Genomic DNA, 21277 nt, shown 5'->3' on the forward strand with positions numbered 1-21277 from the left:
ATATATAGAGAGAGAGAGAGAAGGTATATATATATATATATATATATATATATATATATATGGGATTTTATATATATATATATATATATATATATATATATAATGAGCCCTTCATAATACACCGCAGTGTCACACATAGCACAGGTAGAGAAGGTATATATATATATATATATATATATATATATATATATACTCTACCTGTGAGACACGTCTGTTGTATGTGTACTTCTGTGCAGACAACAACAAAATGGCGCTGCCCAGCAGTACACATAATATCACCTTTCCCCTCTTTGTTCCTTTGTGAAAAGAGGAGGGAGGTGATGATGTCACAGCAGTTGAGCAGAGACTGCCTCTTTTTTCAGCACAGCCGTATATCAGGTAACTTTTACCAGCAGTTTTTCTGCTGGAGCTCCCCCTAGGGGCCATTACTGGGAAATATGGAAAATTAGATAGTTATTTTTTCATATTTCCTTACATGTAAAAAAAAAAAAAAAAACACTTACAAATTAACAAAAAAAACAAATTCAATTTTATCATTTTTTTTATTTTTTTTTAACTTTGTGACACATTCCCTTTAACACCTTTGATCCTAAGTCTGTAACTGTAATGCAAAAGTAGAACACCATAGCAAAGAACAGCAGACGACACAGGGCCTCATTTACTAAGATTGTCCGTTTTGTTTGTTTGTTTTTCAACAACCCTACACATCAACTTTTAATTTCCCAAACCACCAGATTTATTAGTGTCTCATGCCCTTAGTAAATGTGTCTGTCGCCCTTAGTAAATTTGTCGAGTTTTTAACATGACAAAACTAAAACCTGACTGTTCTGCCACACTAGAAGTGGCACGGTGTGTATTCTAAAGTGGGTCTAACGGGGCAATGTGTCTCCTTGGTTGTGTCTAAGAGGGCAATGTGTCTCCTTGGTTGTGTCTAAGAGGGCAATGTGCCTCCTTGGTTGTGTCTAAGAGGGCAATGTGTCTCCTTGTCTAAGAAGGCAATGTGTCTCCTTGGTTGTGTCTAAGAGGGCAATGTGTCTCCTTGTGTGTCTATAGGGCAATGTGTCTCCTTGGTTGTGTCTAAGAGGGCAATGTGTCTCCTTGTCTAAGAAGGCAATGTGTCTCCTTGTGTGTCTAGAGGGCAATGTGTCTCCTTGGTTGTGTTTAAGAGGGCAATGTGTCTCGTCTGTCTAAGAGGGCAATGTGTCTCCTTGTGTGTCTATAGGGCAATGTGTCTCCTTGGTTGTGTCTAAGAGGGAAATGTGTCTCCTTGTCTGTATAAAAGGGCAATGTTTCTCCTTGTGTGTCTATAAGGCAATGTGTCTCCTTGTGTGTCTAAGAGAGCAGGGTGTCTCCTTGTGTCTCTTTCAGTGTGTCTTAAGGGGGCGATATGTCTCCTTGGGTATGTCTAAGAGGGCAGTCTGTCTCCTTGTGTTTCCTTGGGTGTGTCTAAGAGGGCAATGCATCTCCTTGTGTCTCTTTCAGTGTGTCTAAGAGGGCAATGTGTCTCCTTTCAAGGAGGTGTAGGAAGTCTTACTGTAAAAATATGTAAATTAGCCCTCCTCCAGAAGGAGGAGCTGGTTCACTATTGTAAACTATTGGATGTAGGTTTCCTGTAATTCAATGGCCAACCCCTTTTAAGTGTGGAGTTGGTTATGTATCTCATTGTGTTGCATAGTCTACAATGCTTAGCCATTACAATTATTTAAATATGCATTTCCTATAGCTTCTTATGTCATATAGTGAATACTAATAGCTTACCATTCTATATAGTGTCATCTCTTCATATACAGGAATATTGCCTAAACTTTCCAAAAACAACCTATATATTTAGGTCGAATTTTTTTTACTGTATAATTTTACTTACTATTAAACGGTAATAGGCCTGGTTTACGTCATTATCACTGAGCTGATGAGTTGTTGATGGAACAAATTAGTCATCGCTGGACAAACAGGCCGCAGCGCCGAATTACAACTCAGTGAATCGTCAATCTGGAAAACGCTCTAATCTGGAAGGAGTTTCAAAAGCTTTATGCTCCTCGGCCAGTTCCAAGATTCGCTGGCAGTTCGCGTGAGGTTCAGCAGCGCTATTAATCGGATGACGCTGCAGTCTGGAACCCCCATTATTTTGGAATCAAATGATATTTCAGTAGCAGCCAGTTTGCAGGGATAACATGTTATTCTTCATATCCCTGTCTATAAACAGACCTTTCTGCTCCTTCATTTGATGTGTTTCAGTTTATGTTTATATTGTATTTACATCTTTCATTGCACCGTCCAATAAGAAGTATGACCTGTCCGAATATTCTTACCTATATGCAAAATACATAGGAAAGAAATGACTAAATGTATGTGTGACCACCATCTGATCTTCATTCATCGGCCCATTATTATAGAGGCCAGAAGAAGCAGAAACGTGACATATGCGAGAACACAAGGAATAAACAAGTGCAAAGCCCTAAATATGTTGTTTTGTAAAGCACATATTAATAAAGGCTACTTGATGAAATATTTTGTGGCTGTTGTAATGAAGCTTAACATGAAGACATGATCTATTTGGAGAGATTTAAAAGAAACGCCTAAGAACCATGAATCCTGGCATGCAGAAGATAGCCAAATTGAGACGGCAGCCTTAACTTAAACCTCCAGGGGGCAAAGCATGTGCTTAACATATTTAACATCTGCCCCCATATTTCTAGCAACACATAGCAATGGAAGTCTGTACACTGTAATATTTCGACAGGACAGAGACCATCTGCTGTGCGCTGAGAAGTGTAGGAGGCATGCATTAGTACAAATGGCAAAAGACAGATGTATTTACACCTACTTGGTCAGCACCTTTGAGCGGTGCTGGAAGGAAACACAGCACTTCTTTCTAAAGCAGCTGCTTAACCCTGTAATTGTGCTGAGATACATGATGCATGAAAAAACGGCCGCACTCTTCATTTGCTTATCTTGTATCACTTCATCTGACAATACAATAGCCAGAATCATACTGGTGTGTCATTGGTGCAGGACATGTTACAAAATTGTCAGAAATCTCATGTAGATTAAAAAAAAAAAATAATTCTTGACCCAGTTCATAGGATACGTTTTTTTACTACATAAAAATCGCTATTGCTTTAGACAATGTCTCCGCTGCATCTTTAAGGCTGGGTTCACACTATGTATATTTCAGTCAGTATTGTGGTCCTCATATTGCAACCAAACCAGGAGTGGATTGAAAACACAGAAAGGCTCTGTTCACACAATGTTGAAATTGAGTGGATGGCCGCCATATAACAGTAAATAACGGCCATTATTTCAATATAACGGCCGTTGTTTTAAAATAACAGCAAATATTTGCCATTAAATGACGGCCATCCACTCAATTACAACATTGTGTGAACAGAGCCTTTCTGTGTTTTCAATCCACTCCTGTTTTTAGTTGCAACATGAAGACCACAATACTGACTGAAATATACGTAGTGTGAACCCAGCCTAAACTCTGTAACTCAGGGTCATTTTTTTGAATAGTACAAGCGATTTTAAGAAACTCTGTAATAGGTTTTATAAACCAAAAGAATTTCCTTCTGTACTGAAAAAGCAGTTTTCTAGCTCCCCCCTGACATCAGATGAAGCAGGATTTCTGTATCCATTATGGTCTATGGAGAGGGGAGGGGTTGTTAGGAGTGACTGAGCACGGAGCAGTCCTGCAAAGCACAACACCCTGCAATCTTCTCTCATTAAGTTCATAGATAAGCACTGACCTTTCTGACCCCAGAATCCAGCGTTTTAGGTGCCCAGACAGTGTACAAACAGCTGACCTTCATGTCACCTCTTCCTGCTCACTCATCTCCCTTGGCCCCTCCCCCCCTCCATAGGATATAATGGACTCAGGAGAACCAGTCTTCACTGGCTTCTCTGTAATGAAGACGGATTTTCCTGATAATGCACAGATAAGAAGTCAGGGGGGGAGGCTGGGAGATTGCTTCTTGAGTACAGAAAGAGGCTTTTATGGCTGATAAAACCTATTACAGAGTTTCTTAAAATCATGTATACTATTGATTTCTGCAATAAAAAAAAATATGACAGTTACGCTTTAAATTTGGCCTTAAAACGAATGTAGCACCAGTACATCGCTTTTGTTTTTACATGAATTGACCTTTGCCGACACAGGATGCCGGTGCCGCGGTCCTTTTGTAGACCGCCGCCCGGTTCCTGCGCACTGTGTCGGTATATTACTGAGCACTGGCCAGGCATGAAGCACTGTAAGCGGGCCCTCTCCTCTTTGACGCGGCTCCATGAACTGGGCAGCGGTTCTAAAAAAGGACCACGGCACCAGCATCCCCACTCCGGTGCTGGTCTATTCATGGAAAAAAAAACTGAAGTACTGGTGGTATATTCGCTTTAAAGAGAGTCCCATCTGTTTGATGTCAAACCGGAGTTTTGAGGATACATTTACTCCATCTTTTTTTTTATTGTACATTATTGGTAGTATTTTGGCAGCAGATTTTTCAAATAAGTAAATTATTGTCAGTAAAAATGTTCTAAACGTTTTCACACTATTTATAGCACAAATATTCTAGAAAATTGATTTTTTTTTCTTTACTCCTCTGGACATAAAAAGATGGTTAGACAAATCTTATGGCCGTGGATATTCCATCCTGATTTTTTTAATTTATTCACCTTAGCTCGTTGAATATGTTCTTTTATGTAATTTCCTTTATTATTTTATACTATTGAAGCTTTGAATTATTGAAATTGAAATTATTGTGTGTAGGAGCTTAAAATTTCACTGTCATTTCATTTTTTTTTTTGCAGAAATCAATAGTCCATGCGATTTTAGGAAATCTGGGTTTATTAGGCAAATATGCCATTATCTGCATTCAAAAAGACTTTCCCCAGGTTCCTCCCCCCTCCTTTCTCTCATTCACTGCTCATTATCAGGAAATCTTGACTCTTTTTACATCAGTTGCCCTGTGTAACCTATGGAGAGGGGAGGGGGAGAAGGGAGATTAGTCGCCAGTAGAGAGCAGAGAACAAAATATTACACAGTGGGAGCTGTGTGAAAGCTGGTATTCAGAGGTCAGAGAGGTCAGTGCTGACTTCACAGGAGATAGCCGGTGATGTAGCTGTAAATTAACTCTATGTTGTCCTGTTTTGGTGCCTCATCTCCCTTCACCCCCCCCTCTCCATAGAGAACAATGAAGATAGGGGGGAGGGCTTCAAACTGCTTTCTCATTAACCCAATTACAAAGTTTCTTAAAATCGCTTGTACTATTAATTTCTGCTAAAAAATGTAAACAACAGTGAAGCTTTAAAACTAAAGCAATTTTTTTCCTCTAAAAATTTTTCCCATCATTTGTGTTATTTGTACTGAACATCCTTTGTTTGAAGTTCGGTGTAATCACGGGTTTATGAGTTTCAGGCCTCTTTCCTATACTAAGACAAAATAATTTAAATGTTAGAATAATATTAATATTGATAAACATGATAACGTTTTTCTTTGTGACGCTTCTCTATCACCTCTGCATTACAGATCTATATAAATTCAGTTGATTTCTTTTTTTATTTATTAAAGAAACAATGCCAATACAAATAGTTTTTATTCATATTTTTTGTTTGTTATACATGGGTTTTTTTATGGCAAGGATTTTGTCAATTATCAGCATGTTCCAATGGATTCGTATCCGTACCTGTTTTTTTTTTTTGGCTATTGAAGTCAGTTGGTTGAATTTAAACAAACCTGTTATGTTTTTGCGTCGTTCACATGTGAATGTTTATTGGGTTGTCAGTCGTGTTTTATCAACATAAAAAAAGGAACAAATTTGGATAAAAAAAAAATGCAAGTGTCAGACCTTAAAGGGAAATTCTCATTTCAACAAGTAATTCCCTATCCATAGGACGGGCAATAACGTACTAATTGGTTGATGTACGTCTGACCGTCACCGATCCCTGGAACACATAACAATAGGGCCTGAAATGAACAGAACGGCCTGTGCATGCTCTATTCTTCTCCATTCATTCTCTGTGGTTTCCCAAACATTGCTAAACACGGCTCCTGGGAACTTAAGAGAAAGAAACAAGTTTTGTAGAAAAGTGGGAACTTACCTATTCACGATCCTGCTGCGTGTGGGAGGTGCATCAATCGTTGCAAGATGGCAGATCCTAACAGCAGTTGCATCAGTCGTTGTGAGATTGCAGATCCTAACAGCAGTTGCATCAGTCGTTGCGAGATTGCAGATCCTAACAGCAGCACTTGTAACTGTTCATTAGGGCTCTACTATTACAGTGCTCTTGGAATTGTCGGGGGTCTGAGCGGTTGGACCCTCACCAATCTATACGTTATCCCTTATCCATAGGATACTTAAACAATAACCCTTCAATCTGATCTGATGCTAAAACTGAGCCTGCCGTGTATTTAATTGTGGAAAAAGCTCTGGAAATCACGTATATTCATCAAGATAATAATATTAGTGGAATTTAACTTTTGGGCAGATTTTCTGATTCATTATGGGTTTATTATTTCTGAAATGTTGGTAACTGTATAAGTTCCATTGTATGGTAACTGATCGGTGTCTTGGTGATGGAATGGGGTGCTTGTTATAAATATAAATGCAGCTCTATATATTGGTGCTATATAATTTAAAGTGAGTGTAACCACTAGGTGCATCGCTATGAGCTTTTTACATGAACAGACCGGTTCCGGCGCGGGGATGGTGGTTGTGCGGTACTTTTTTTGAACCACTGCTTGGTTCCCGCACACGACGTCTGTCTATTCCTGAGCTCAGGCTGGGGACAGGCCCGCCAGCTTGCAATGTGACGAGCGCTCCATTCATTCTAATGGAGTCGCTTTATGGGGGGAGGGGCTTTTGTCACACTAGGGGCCTAAGGGCCCACTGCCAATGTGTCATGCCAGCCGATGCCTGGGAATAGACTGGCACCGTTCACAGGAACTGGGTGGTAGTTAAAAAAAAGTACGCAGCACCAGCATCCCTGTGACAGTCTGTTAATTCAAATAGGCCATAGCGATGTACATGGTGGTACGTTTGCTTTAAACAAATGATCCCACCATCGCCCTGGGTCCCATCTACAAAGGGGGCCATAGGAATTGTGGGCAATTGTCCAAGGCTCCTATTTACAGATGGACCCCTGGCATTGTTCCCTGTAAGCTGAGTGGCCCTGGCTGGGTAACTTATAAATTCTCCACCCCCTTCCACCAACATCTTTGTCTTGTCCCTCCTACTATTTCTGAAAAAGTTTTGCAGTTTGAATGGGGGACTTATCCTGCTGATGGTCTCTGCTGTAAAGTGAGTTTCATTGCTAGTGGAGTGTGTACTTAGTATGCAACAATATAGATTGTACCTGTTAAAATAACATTGTCTCATCAGACCAGCCTCTTTTCCCATTGTTCCTTGTTGTAGTTATGTTGGAATGCCCATTGTAATGTAAGAATACCACTCAAAACCAGCAATTCGAAGAGATGGTTGTCTGGCCATAAGACATTGGTCCTTGTCAAACTTACTCATATCCTTAATCTTCCAACACATGAAGTTCAAGTACTTATTAATGATAGATCAGGTCCACCCTTACTCTCAAGCCCATGTCGTACCTGGCAGGTGCCAGCTGCTATCTGCCAGTCCACTGCCAGTCATTTGGCATGTAAGCAGTTTTGACAGCTGTCATTGTGGCCCAGTGAGTTCGACCAGCTGTCATTGCAATCTGAGGCCTCGGCTAGGCCTCAGGTCCTGCCATAACTGAGTTGCTGAGCAGAGCACCTCCTAATTCCCTTTTTGTTTTGTCCAAAGTCTTTAAGTTAGAATAGGGCTTGTGCAAGGAACATGTGGGGTGACCCGAACTCTTGACAACAGGTATGCTTTAAGACCATTGTGAGACAACTCATCTTATCTTTTCTTAAAGGGCTTAGAAAAACATGGCTGCTTTCTTGGGTGTGGGTTTTGCACTCAACCTCAGGACAGGGGTGGGGCTGTTTTTGCAAGAACATAACTGCTTTTTCTAGTACTGCATAACCTCTTTAAGGATAATCTAAGCAGAAATCCCATAGAAAAAAAGTAAAAATAAATGTACGTTAATAGGATTTCAACTTATGTTCGTGTTCAGGACAAATGAAAGAAGGTCTACAGAATGAGCTATTAGCCGTCAGCTGATACAAAGCCTTAACTGGAAATGCAGTAGTAAATTAGTTTTATTTGTGAAAGTACATGCAATGCAATAAAAAAACATTGCTTCACACACGCCCATCGCCTTTAAGCTGAATTTAGTAAATTTGTCTGCAAACAGAACAGTTCAGCACACGGGGTTTATCACTACAACAAAAAAACATTGTAAAATTGTAATTTTAGTTCTGGGGATTCTATAACAATCAAAGCGTGTGAAGTAGAATGAAAAAGGCCCCAGATGTGGAAATGACAGCATGGAAAGTCGAGCTGTGCGGGTTCGGCCAGACTCGGCTAGCATGGTGGTTGGTGCACTGCCCATTTCCTGACGCTGGCGATGGGTGTCTCCCTTTGAAAGGAACACAACTCTGAAAATTCTGCACTTATTACAATCGCATTAACATAAAACAAAACTGTGATCACAGACACTAAAATATGACTTTCAAGCCATGTCAGTTGCATCGAAAGCTTTTTTTGTGCTCTTTTTTTTTTTCATTCTTTTGAAAGCTGTATGACTGCAATTTAACCTTCGGAGCCAGGCTATAATCACTAACTGCATCTTGAATCTGCTTTTCCCCTTCTCCATCTCTTTTATGGTTCATTCTCCCTTCATGCAAAGACACGATTTGCAACAGATTAAAAAGGTATAAAAAGAGGAGGCTTTTTCTTTGTCCCTTTAAGTGGATGTTAAGTGCTAGGTTTCTTTTGAAAGAAAAAAAAAAATCAAATGCTAACTTAACCCTTTTATGCTTATGTTGACAATCCGTCATCCTGTAACGTATTCTCCTCACTGTTTACAGATGGAACATTTTTGCTCTTGTAAAGTTTTCAATGTGTTTGAGGAGTTAAGAGGCACTTTGCAATGTCAGTGGTCACTAATGAAGAATAAAACTGGTAGCAGAGATATAGTATACATAACGTGCTGAAACGAACCTACAACAATACAAGTAACTAGACCTGGCCGGATGGCTACACATATACACAGTACCCCAGATGTATCACTCTACCTAATGCGTCTGATTTTTGGCTTGGACTAATTGCAACCAATCACACCTATCAAAGTGGTGCACATTGTGTCATAAATTTGAGGACCGTCCACACTCAGTTTAGACCAACTATTAGTTTGCTTTCTGTGTGCTAGAATTTTGAGCCAAAGTTTGGTGCATTTTTGGCGCACAATGTTGCACCTTAGCTCACACCCCTTTATAAAGCAAGGTCACGTCCCTTTTTTGAGGCCCATGACCAAGTGTGTCTTAAGTGTCTAAAAAGCACAATAAATGTGGAGAAAAGTCCCTTTTGCTAATATCCGCACAGAATTCTTGCGCAAACACATTGTGCAGAGTCCAAAATACGAGCTACAAAGTGCTCCCGTAAAATACAGAAAAAGGAGTGGACTCATTGCACATATATTCGTCCTTCAACTGGTTTTATTCTGTGTCTTTGCACACACATGCATATATTGTAATTGTACATAACAACTTTCCTTACTGCTTTATTTTACCGTACATGCTGTTATCTGTAATGCAATGAGATGGCTAATAAAAAGTTATCTGATTAAAAAAACAAAATGCGAGCTACAAAAATGGTGGAAGGTCTTAAAAGGGGTAGTTCACCCAAAAAAGATTTCTTTCGAATCCACTGCTGCCATGAAGTGCCAGAGATTTGTAATTTACTTCTATTAAAAAATCTCAAGCCTTCCAGTACTTATCAGCTGCTGTATGCCCAACAGGAAGTTGTATTATTTTCAGTCTGGACAGCAGGAGAGGTTTTCTATGGGGATTTGCTCCTTTTTTGGACAGTTCCTGACATGGACAGAGGAGGCAACAGAGAGCACTGTGTCAGACAGGAAAGAAAACACCACTTCCTGCTGGACACACAGCAGCTGATAAGTACTGGAAGACTTGAGATTTTTTAATAGAAGTGAATTACAAATCTCTGGCACTTTATGGCACCAGTTGATTTGAAAGAAAAATTTTTTGGGTGGACTACCCCTTTAAGCATAACAAATATCATGAACTCAACCTGTATAGTCTGAAGAAATGAAGGGAAGGGGAGGGGGGCACGATGGAAACCTGGTAAAGGGTTAAATAAGTTTAGGAGGGAAGTGTTTTAATGAGAAATTGATCACGAAAACAGGGGACACAATCTAATTTAGTTGGGGAAGATAAGAAGCAACGTGAGAAAATATTATTCCAGTAGATGTGGTTGGCAAATCCATAGTAAGTGAATGTAACCTGCCTGGTATATATGTATATCTATCTGTCTGGTATATATCTATCTATCCTAAGATAATGAGAAAGGAAATACTAATAGGGCAGACTAGATGGACTGGGGGGGGGGGGGCAGACTAGATGGACCGGGTGTTTTTTCTGCCGACAGTCTTCTATGTTTAATATACATAAATAGCTGAAATCCACAGCAGATTAAGTATGTGTGAATGTACCTGTACCCCAAAGCGGAAAATATGGCCATATTTGCTTCTGTTTGCCAATCGTGGGGGCTTTGACAGGTGGACCACCATTTAAATTCTGAAATGTTGAAGGCAGCTGTATCAGTGTACCAAGAGATAAAGTACCACCCCGACTGACTGACTAATGGTTCTATTACACAGGCCGATAATTGGCCGAATCGGCCCTATCTGGCCCATTATCGCTCCGTGTAATAAACACAGCGATCAGCTGATGACAACGATCATCGGCTGATCATTGATAAAGGTTTGGACCTATAATTGTCGGGCGCTGACCGCGCATCGCTACGAGTAATAGTTGTGTGCGGCCGGCGGCTGACAATTTCCAAACTGTATACATTGCCTATCCACTCTCCAGGGCTCCTCTTGCGATTTGCTACTCATCGGGTCTCGCCCGCTGCAGCTCAGCCAATCACCCGGTGAGAAGCAGAGCGCAAGAGGAGCCCTGCAGCATGGATAGGTAATGTATACCGTTAAAGTAAGGACATCGGTAACGATGTCCATGCAGCCCTTGTTAAACGATTATCGGGCCGTGTAATAGGCCCAGTAAACGGGCGCCGACCCAGCAGATGCGTGCTTGTTTACAGTTATTATCGGGCCCCCATTGGCCTGTGTAATACTACCCTAAGAGTTCTTCCCTAAGACCGGCCTTACAGACATATTAATCAAATGCATATTTTTGCCATTTTGTACGCATGGGTCAGAACATATTCTGTTATCCCGGATATTTAGGTGCCTGTTTTTTTCCTGCGCAGTCATTCAGAATTATGGTTATTTAAATATTTTGTCATTTTTTCTGCATCTTCACCTGTCATGGTATGTACAATGATCCATTCCTCTTATTTTCGTTATTCTTCCATTGACTGTTGATTGTCATGGAGTGTGGCCATCTGGAGCTGTCATGTCTAGAAAGGAGCTGCCTTGTCATTCGCGTACGGCCATTTTGCTAATGCACAGAACAGACGCTTGTCAAACTTCCCGTGCCGAGGGATGACTGTGTACTCTGTGATTTTCATGGGGCATCTGTAATATATTTTCTAATGCGTCTAACATTCATGTGTCCTGAGATGTATGCAGAATGCACATTTATATACAGCGCAGTGAAAGCTGGATGACCTCTTTTATATAGAATTCTTATGTTATTTGATATTTGTTGATGTGACAAATTTTTGCAGCTGTTGGAAACAGATATGTTCTATATAAAGCGCCCCATGCCGACTTCTCGATTTGTCTAATGACGAGAAATATTTCTGAATACTTTAAAAAGCCAAAGCGAATAACGAAAGCAGCAGTGACTCTTCTCTGGCAATGCGCTTCCTGCTTTCGGTATAGGTTCTCCGAGTTTGTAAGGGACAGATCACTGGAAACGATGTGCCGTTCTTTATTTTAAGCTGCGCTCAGGGGCTGGATCATATCTTAAAGAGACTGCTGCCCTATCTACATTATTAACAAGCAATCTGAGCACTGCACACCAGTCTTTCCATTATGTGCATGTGCTCAATTGTCCTTGATATTCATGACCACGAGCTCCCTCTGTCCACGTGCCTGTTCTGCATTTTTTTCACTAGTTTATACTTCCCTCCTTTAAGGCAGCATAAACCTAGTAACGTATTCCCTTTAAGTAATAGTCTACAGAGGAGAAATAATGGGAATTTTTACACAATGTAGCAGTCCTTTTTATGGCCGATAGCAGCCATGGTAGATATATACAATACCTTCTTGCTTTGGTTGCATAGGGCACCACATGTGCATTTTGTTAGCTGATATAATTGTCACTTTCAAAGATTATTAAAATCTACAGGTAATAATGAAGTACAGAGAAATACAGAGTTCTGTACAGGGCCGTAGCTCTGTTATTATTCGGTTGTAAAATCCTCTGTTCACCGTCGGCTTATTGTATCTCCTCTAGTGACCAGAGTGAAAATTGTCAAATAAACATAATATCTAAATATGCATATTTAACAACTAGTTTGAATAATATGTAAGGAATAAAGTGTGAAATTGGTATAATTTATTCTATTTTTGAAGGTGCATAAGCAGCTCTGTGCCTGGTCCTTGTGTGCACCCTGTACAGTCCCTCATTATTGGTCTCTTTTAAGATTTGGATGATAATGTGCCTATTTCTAGGGCCCGACATGGTGGGTAGTTTATTATCCTGCAGAAGGTTCATCATGTATTGTTGTTCAGCATCCACCTAAATAACATGAATTAATGAATGTGTGTCGATAAGGTTTCTTTATCTAATTTGTTTTGCCTTTTCCCCCCCTCCTATGTCAAGTCCTTACCTGTTTGGAGCAGGATGTTTTTCCATTAAAGCTCCTTGGTAAGTTCTGATTCCCTCCCCAGCATGCTTTTAAATCATTCATGTTCTGTTATCTGGTTTTAGTATTGTATTCTGCTTGGAGAAAGAGTGGTTTGATGGAGGCACCTTATTGTTTATACATGTATAGATCCCAGTTTAAAGCAAATGTACAACTAGTACATCGCTTTGTGTTTTTTTTACATGAATAGACCAGCAGTGGCCCGGGGATGCCAGTGCCGCAGTCCTTTTTTTTTTATATGTGGCCCTTTTCCTGCACGCGGCGCTGATCTATTTTGAAGCACCGGAGGCTGGCCCGCCATATAATGATCTCCCTTCCCTTCTTTGAGGCGGCATGGGCCTGGCAAGAAGCACCGGAGGCTGGCCCGCCATATGATGATCTCCTCTCCCCTCTGTGAGACAGTTCCTGTAGAATCAATGAAGCTGTGTCACAGAGTGAAGGGGAGATCGTCACACTGGGGGCCAGCAGGCCAGCCTCCGATGCTTCTTGCTGGGCCAGCCGCCTCACAGAAGGGAGGGGAGATCGTCATATGGCAGACCAGCCTCCGATGCTTCTTGCTGGGCCAGCCGCCTCACAGAAGGGAGAGGAGATCATCATATGACAGGCCAGCCTCCGATGCTTCTTGCCAGGCCGGCCGCCTCACAGAGGGGAGATCGTCATATGGCAGACCAGCTTCCAGTGCTTCTTGCCGGGCCCATGCCGCCTCACAGAGGGGAGAGGAGATCGTCATATGGTAGGCCAGCCTCCATGCTTTGGAATAGATCAGCGCCGCTTGCAGAAACAGGGCCATGGATCAAAAAAGGACCCGACATTGGCATCCACACACCGCCGCTGGTCTATTCATGTAAAGAAACACTAAACAATGTACTAGTGTCTCATTCGCTTTAGTTGTTTGCAATTTCTTCAGTTTATGGACTTTTTTATTTGAAAAGTTAACTTAATGTCATATTAATGGACTAAGCTTTCTATGGACGTACTGCTGCAGTCTATCCCAGAGATTGTGTTAATTCAGGTAGCTTACCACTCTTTGTAATAGGCCAGTGCAGTACCATGTTGGAACTCAGGAAGCTCTTAAGAACGACCCAATCTTTCACAAATGTTTGAAAAGGCGGACTGCATTGGTTGGAGCAAATTTCTCAAAAGTTTGCTCCGGCAGGTTTAATAAACTCTATTATAAAGTTCTGGTTTGTCTGAACCAAACTTTAAACGAACCTCACTACAAGAGCTAAAAAGTTGCAGGTGTTCAGCTGTTTTACTGCGGTTCCAAAAGTTATCTCATCATACTTACCTGTCTGTGCCCTCCTAGTGTCCTCCTTCTCCCGTCCTGTCCCGTCTTCTCCGGTGACAGTCTGGCTGTCAGCCAATCAGTGGCCATGGTGCTGTTGCGTCAACCAGTGATTGGATGAGTTGGCTGTCAATACACAGGCAGCTGAAGACACCAGATACCCACAAGAGGACACCGGGGGAGCGCAGACAGCATGAGAATGTTTTTTGTTTCCATTTTCTTCAGATGTGTGGCTGCCATCTTCCAGAATTTGTTCCAAACTTTGTAAAAAGTTCGCTTTGCTACCAAATCAAACTTTTTTCAAAGTGTGATACTAATCTGGGTTCATGAGGCTCAGCTCACTTATCTCTACATATATCTTTATACCAGGCCGGAATAAAACACCTGAATTCAGTAAATAAGAGGGCGCCCCAATACATTTTTCCATGTAGTGCTGGGATGCCCAGGCATGATGGGAATTGTAGTTTTGCAACAGCTGGAGGGCCGAATGTTCCCCATTCCCAATGTAGTGTATATAATTAGATACAGATAATAGATATGACAAATAAAAACTCATGTTCACAGAATGTTTTACTGTTTCATCCTTCTCTGGGTTCAGTAGAAAGAACAACGTTACATGCAATAAAGTTTATTTTGCTGAATTATAGCTTTTCCTTCTTGAATTCTGAGTGACCACTGGGACTCGGCCAACGACAGGCAGTTGTCAGCCAGCGCTGATCCTTGGTCTGAAACAAGATTAAAAGGCAAAGATTAAAGAGGAATGTGTGCCGTACCCCGGAGTTCTAAATCACTGGTTGCCTTCCCAAGACTGCTTTGTGGTTGGTTTGATTCTCTTGGTGGCTTGTGAGGGAAAGAAGGAGGTCTCCGAGTGCCTACACATTCATTATAGCCAAAGGAAAATAGTGTGTTTTCTGCATTTGCCTTGTATGACATATTGTTTTCATTACGGTTTTAATAAGAACTGTAATTATGACAGCATAGTGAATGGAAATGTGACAGATTATTGCATGTTGTGCATGAGCTTTCACAGTATGTTTGCTGAAGAAGCTGTCTCACGTCCCACCAGGGGATGTGTGGGGACTGGAAGCCGACCATCGCTCAGCGGTTAGCCTGCAATCTCAGGCACATACAATGGAGACAGAAGTTTACAGGATAGAGGAGAACTAGTTTTCCAGCCTTTTATAGCTGCTTTCGGCAAGAAAATAGAGTGATCTTCCCTTTATAATGAGGAGAGGCCGTGCCGAGAAGCCTCCTGACCGTCCTATATACATATTGGGCCATTATAATATATGATACAAATGTGAGATATTTATCCATGTGTAAAGGTCAAAGCAAAACAATATCAAACCCAACAATTACGCAACTGAAAAGTAGGGGAACCCCCCCAAAAAACATTTAGATAAATTGTACAGGAGTACAAAAATGAAGATTGGGCAAGTTCCATAAAAGGAGAAGTTATACAAATCACCAATATAGACTTATTATGGGAAATGCTTATAAAAGGGCTTTTTTCCCTGCACTTACTACTGCATCAAGGCTTCACTTCCTGGATAACATGGTGATGTCACTTCCTGGATAACATGGTGATGTCACCTCCTGGATAACATGGTGATGTCACTTCCTGGATAACATGGGGATGTCACTTCCTGGATAACATGGTGAAGTCACTTCCTGGATAACATGGTGATGTCACTTCCTAGATAACATGGTGACGTCACTTCCTGGATAACATGGTGATGTCACTTCCTGGATAACATGGGGATGTCACTTCCTGGATAACATGCTGATGTCACTTCCTGGATAACATGGTGATGTCACTCACCGCCCGACTCCCAGAGCTGTGCGGGCTGTGGCTGCTGAAGAGGATGATGGCAGAGGGATTATTAGTGTCCCTCCAGTGCCCTGTGTCCCTCAGTGTCCCCCTGCGATCATCCTCTCCAGCAGCCACAGCCTGCACAGCTCAGGGAGTCTGGTCGTGACATCACCATGTTATCCAGGAAGTGACATCACCATGTTATCCAGGAAGTGACATCATGTTATCCAGGAAGTGACATCACCATGTTTATCCAGGAAGTGACATCACCATGTTATCCAGGAAGTGACATCACCATGTTATCCAGGAAGTGAAGCCTTGATGCAGTAGTAGGTGCAGGGAAAAAAGCCCTTTTATAAGCATTTCCCGTAATAAGTGTATACTGGGGATTTGTATAACCTTTGGGGGGCAATACAATACTTTAATAAAAATTTTCACCGGACTTCTTTAAAGATTTTGTCCGGTTAGTAAAAGCCTTATCATATTGCACATCCCACCCAGGAATTATTTGGATGGAGTCTGGACGCTCGAATCATCTTCCAGCTAAGGCTATGTTCACACACGGTACTTTTTATGAAAAGAACAGCCATTGTTTTCAATTAAAACAGCAGCAGTTCTTTTTATAATGCAATGATTTGAAACACACAATGTATTGAACAGTGGCCGTTGTTTCACATAATGTATTGAACAGTGGCCGTTGTTTCACACAATGTATTGAGTTTATTTGGCCACAGCCATTGAAGTAATGGCCGTTGTTTATACGTAGTGGGAACATAGCCTAAAGGTGCATGCACATTAATGGTTTGAATGAGCGACTGTAGAGAAATCCAACCTCCATGATGGCTCCGGATAAGTGGTAAACATACTAAAATAAAGGACACATTCATCTAAATGTACGGGATGACTAGGGGTCCCCCAAAACTCTAAACACGTTACGAAGTGTCAAAGTTTATACTGTGTGGCTATGCTCCCACTTCAGGAACATATCCCGGGAGGTGGCTGTCTCTTAACATAGACGGCTGCTAATAATGACCATGATGTGTGGTTGTAAAATAAGGGCCGTTAGATGTTGTGGGAACATAGCCCAAAGCTGTGGAATAACCCCCCTCATCCCCTTTTCTGTATCCCCGGCCCAGTGGATATCCGCATAATCATTCAAAGGGTTCAGGAGCTGGAGAGACTGAGAGGAGGAGAGAAAAAAGTTTCACATAGGGTTGAGAATTATTTTGGGCCAGCATTTGGAGGTTCATCATGTATGTATAAATTGCAAGCATGTGGTATATTGGGTGAAAAACTTCAAGCTGTATTGTTTAGTGATTGGCTGAGAGAATGGCAGTGAAGTAGTATTGAAATAGCTAGGGAAAAGGTACACAGGACTGAAAAAGAGACAGAAAGACTCACAGAATAGCTGCTAAAAGATCAAGTAGGTCTGTTTCACAGCAATACTTGATTCACAGCTTACACTACTTATTACTGCCCTTAAATGTCCTCTGCTTGTGAGGGTATACTATAGAGCTATAGGGGAGCAGGATCTCCTCTTCTATGTGTGTGCTGTGTATTGGAGACATCCTAAGAGCTGTTCTTTACCCTCTAACTAAGGGAATATTACAGATCGAGCTTGCATAGAGGGAATCTGATAGAAATGTCATATACTTCCTTGGTTTTAATAGTGCTATTCCTTATACACATGACGGGTCATCCGGAAAAGTCATTTGCAAGATTAATTACCATTAAAGATTTTGTTAGGTGATTACAGTATAAAAAGAATTCATTCCCTAACTCTTTCTTATTACTGTCCTTCTTGGCTTGTGAACGGCCAGGACGTCACAATAACAAACGTTTCTATAGATAAGTCGCACTTACACTTTCCTTGCTTTTCAGCGGTACAGATCTTGATACCGCCAATCATTCTCCATCCCTCCCCTTTAAATGTTTGATCTGTTCAAAAAGGTAATAAAAAAAGATCTGCTGCTATCTCCTGGAATTACAGTCATTGAATCCTGACACCATTATCAGGGGTTATAGCCAACCCCACAAACCCCTTTTTTTTTTCCTTTTCGTTGCAAACTACAACCCCCTTCTGTTTCTATTCTTCCAGTAATGGGATCATGCAATCCTTAAAGTGACTCTGTACCCACAATCTGACCCCCCCAAACCACTTGTACCTTCGGATAGCTGCTTTTAATCCATGATCTGTCCTGGGGTCCGTTCGGCAGGTGATGCAGTTATTGTCCTTAACTATTTTTTCAACTTGCAGCACTGTGTCAAATTGGCATGGCCTAGAGTGTCTGTGCCCGTCCTCCTCATCTCTAGGAAATCCCCCAGGCAGAATTTTTCCTATTCATCACCTGTTAGAACACTGCACAGGGGCCTTAACAATCTATCTCATGTGCAATGTTCACACAGCTGATGAATAGAAGAAATTGTTCCAGTGGCATTCCTAATGATGAAGATGGTGGGGAGGAGGGACTGAGGGGTGGCCATGCCAACCTGACCCAGGGCTGCAAGTTTAAAAGTTGTTTTTTTAGGACAATAACTGCATGACCTGCCGATCGGACCCCAGGACAGATCTTGGATTAAAAGCAGCTATCCGAAGGTACAAGTGGTTTGTTGCTTTGATAACTATTCAGAAACTCATGAAATATAAGATGGTCACAATAAAATCTATAGCTGAAGTGATGTATCCTTCCTCCTGTTGCATCGTATACCTTCCCAGTCTACAGTTTACATCTAATAGACAATTTGGTGCCTTTATCTTTGAGCAATTAGTTGTGTGTTTTTATGATTATTATGTTTTTGCTATATACTCATTGCATGTTCGTCTAGATGGACGATTCCACCAAATCCATTGCATGCTCTTTGTTTGCACCTTGCATGTCTGGTTATCCTAGATGAAGTAGCATGGCGCTGCGCATGTCCCATTCACTCGTCTTTATTAATATCGTGTTTTAACTGCCTGATCATAATTTTCTATGCTGTTTTGGGTCTGGTCATTTTAAGTATTTGCTGTGTATGTAAGTTATTGCTGGTCTGGGGTCAGTCAGTTGTGATGCCGTGTGCTATGTAAGGGCTGTTGTGAAATAATAATGATAGCAGTAACTTATAGACTTCCTAATTATGTATTTTTTTAATTTAAAATGGAAACTCTTGAATATATATATATATATATATATATATATATGGAGAGATCCTACAGTATTTATCAATCTTATAATACTAAATGTGTCCTCTTCAAGTGGACAGATGACAGGTGACCCGACTTATACTGCTGAGCTCCAACATTAAAGGGAAACACCAGTCTCTACTTGACCAGATCACTAAATCCTGTATGACTTGTGTACAGTAATGGACCAGCTATATGCAGTATTGAGGCTGGTGTACAGATGGAGGGCTAGAATGTTCCTAGAATGTTAGATGGATCTAACCTGCTGATAGCTCCCTATTGTAGGATGTAGGTCTCTAATCTTAACGAGGATGTACCTTTAGGTACAACCTTTTTAATATGACCCACGGATAGAATGGTGCCGTCACGGGGAAGCCGGTGTCGCGGTCCGTTTTTTGAACCGTGGCCTGGTTCCTGTGTACGGTGTTGTTCTATCCACCGGTACGTTGCCAGGGCTGAAGCACGGGAGGTGGGCCGGCCGCCCCCAGTAGAATGGAATTCCCTCCCCTCTATGACGCGGCTCCATTAGAATCAATAGAGCCGCGTCCTATAGGGGTTGGGGGATTCCGCCCACTGGGGGCGGGCTGGCCCGCCTCCTGTGCTTCAGCCCCGGCCTGGTATCCGTGAATAGAAAAGCGCTTTGGGTCAAAAATGGTGATGGTACATCCTCTTTAAGTCTCTGTGTCGTTCCCGTGCAGGTATAATGTAGTCCTGTGTACAGTAAGATTGTTTAGAACAATAAGCCCTCCCCCCCCCCCCCCCCCCCCCAGAGCACTCATCATTAGAAGGGGCGGGCCAACTGGGGCTGATCGGCGTTCTCGGGGCAGGGAGGTGCTCCAAACGGCCTTACCTGACACAGCACTACCTTAAAATTGCCAGATGAGAAGCAGATCACCCATTTGATACATATTTCCATATTAGTAGGGATACGCTGCCCACTGGTGCGATGGTTGGTGTCTGGCATGCCTACACCCAACAGGTCAAACGCTATCTGCTTATGGATCAGTTGGAGGCCGAGCCTAAAAGAGGGCAAAAACCTTTTTAAAAAAAATGGAAGAGGTTTCTAATATCTTTTTTAGAGCCCATACACATATGGCTTGGTATTTGAGGCAAGACGCAGCTGGCTCCTTGGGGCCCTTGTGTATTCCTGACTAAATGACCACACTTCACCGCTGCTCTTTTGACTTCTTAAGCAGGTTGGCCTCAATTCACAAGTCTCTTTTTTTGGGGGGGGGGGGGGGGGGGGGTTAGGGTCTCCAACCTGCTGTCATGTCCCCATAGTGCACGGAGTGCTGAGAATGAAGCTCATTTCCTTACCTCCTCAGTGCGATTTTCTGGAAATTCTTTGATCTGCAAATTAGGTCGTTTGGCGGACTGGGGACAGGACTACTGCCCTACTGACCCGCCTCTAATCTGCTGTTAGTTTCCCTTTAATTTGTTAAGGCCCAAGAAAATTTTTAGTTTTTGCTCTCATATTTTCCAGAACATGTTAAAAAGCCACTATTCTCTTTACGTTTTAACCTACAGACCCGTATGAGGTCCTAATGTTTGTGACACCAATTGTACTTCGTAATGACACAATAAATTTTTTCATTAAATATGCTCCGGGGGGGGGGGTGGAGTTTTGGGGGCATCCTTATAGTCCTTATTAGTCTTATAAATAGTTTTTTTTTGGTACCACAATTTCATATATGCAACTTTTTGATGACTTTGTTCTTGGGTATGATGTAACCAAAAATTAGAAATGAGCGAATCTACGGTAGGAACCAAGTGAAGTGCTCAGTTCCTATTGGGATTCTGCTCATCAGGCTGCAGGCTTTGAAGTCCGCTCCGCTCCCTGACGCTGGAAAAGCTGGATCCAGTCCTGGGAAACTTCTTATCTCTACTTTGTGAGCCCTCTCTATAGCCCCTTATCAGGTACGTCATGGGGCCTTAGGGGTTAAAGAAATGCTCTGCAGATATTCCCCCACAGATTTTGCTTATCATTGTATTGGTTTGGTAGCCGGACAGTTGTGTCCTGGGATAAATAGGCACTTTGTAGTAGGAACACTAATAGGTTACAGTCCACAGCT

General features: G+C 41.8%; 1 protein-coding gene and 1 long non-coding RNA gene across 4 annotated transcripts in view; one reads left to right on the forward strand and one right to left on the reverse strand.

Moving 5' to 3' along the window:
* Positions 1-21277, forward strand: part of BCAS3 (BCAS3 microtubule associated cell migration factor) — a 657814-nt gene that overhangs the window by 242082 nt on the left and 394455 nt on the right. The window contains exon 18 of one of the 3 annotated variants that reach the window (XM_069971782.1): positions 12902-12946. The exons of the other annotated variants lie outside the window; for them this stretch is intronic. Within the exon in view, the coding sequence (XP_069827883.1) occupies positions 12902-12946 (45 nt within the window). The remainder of the gene's footprint in view (positions 1-12901; positions 12947-21277) is intronic. 3 annotated transcript variants of the gene reach the window in all.
* The window catches only part of LOC138793282 (uncharacterized), a 40445-nt gene continuing 33952 nt past the window's right edge, over positions 14785-21277 (reverse strand). The window contains exon 2 of the long non-coding RNA XR_011363243.1: positions 14785-14954. This is a non-coding gene — a long non-coding RNA (uncharacterized lncRNA). The remainder of the gene's footprint in view (positions 14955-21277) is intronic.

This window comes from Dendropsophus ebraccatus, chromosome 5 (genome assembly GCF_027789765.1).
Source record: "Dendropsophus ebraccatus isolate aDenEbr1 chromosome 5, aDenEbr1.pat, whole genome shotgun sequence".
Lineage (NCBI taxonomy): Eukaryota > Metazoa > Chordata > Amphibia > Anura > Hylidae > Dendropsophus > Dendropsophus ebraccatus.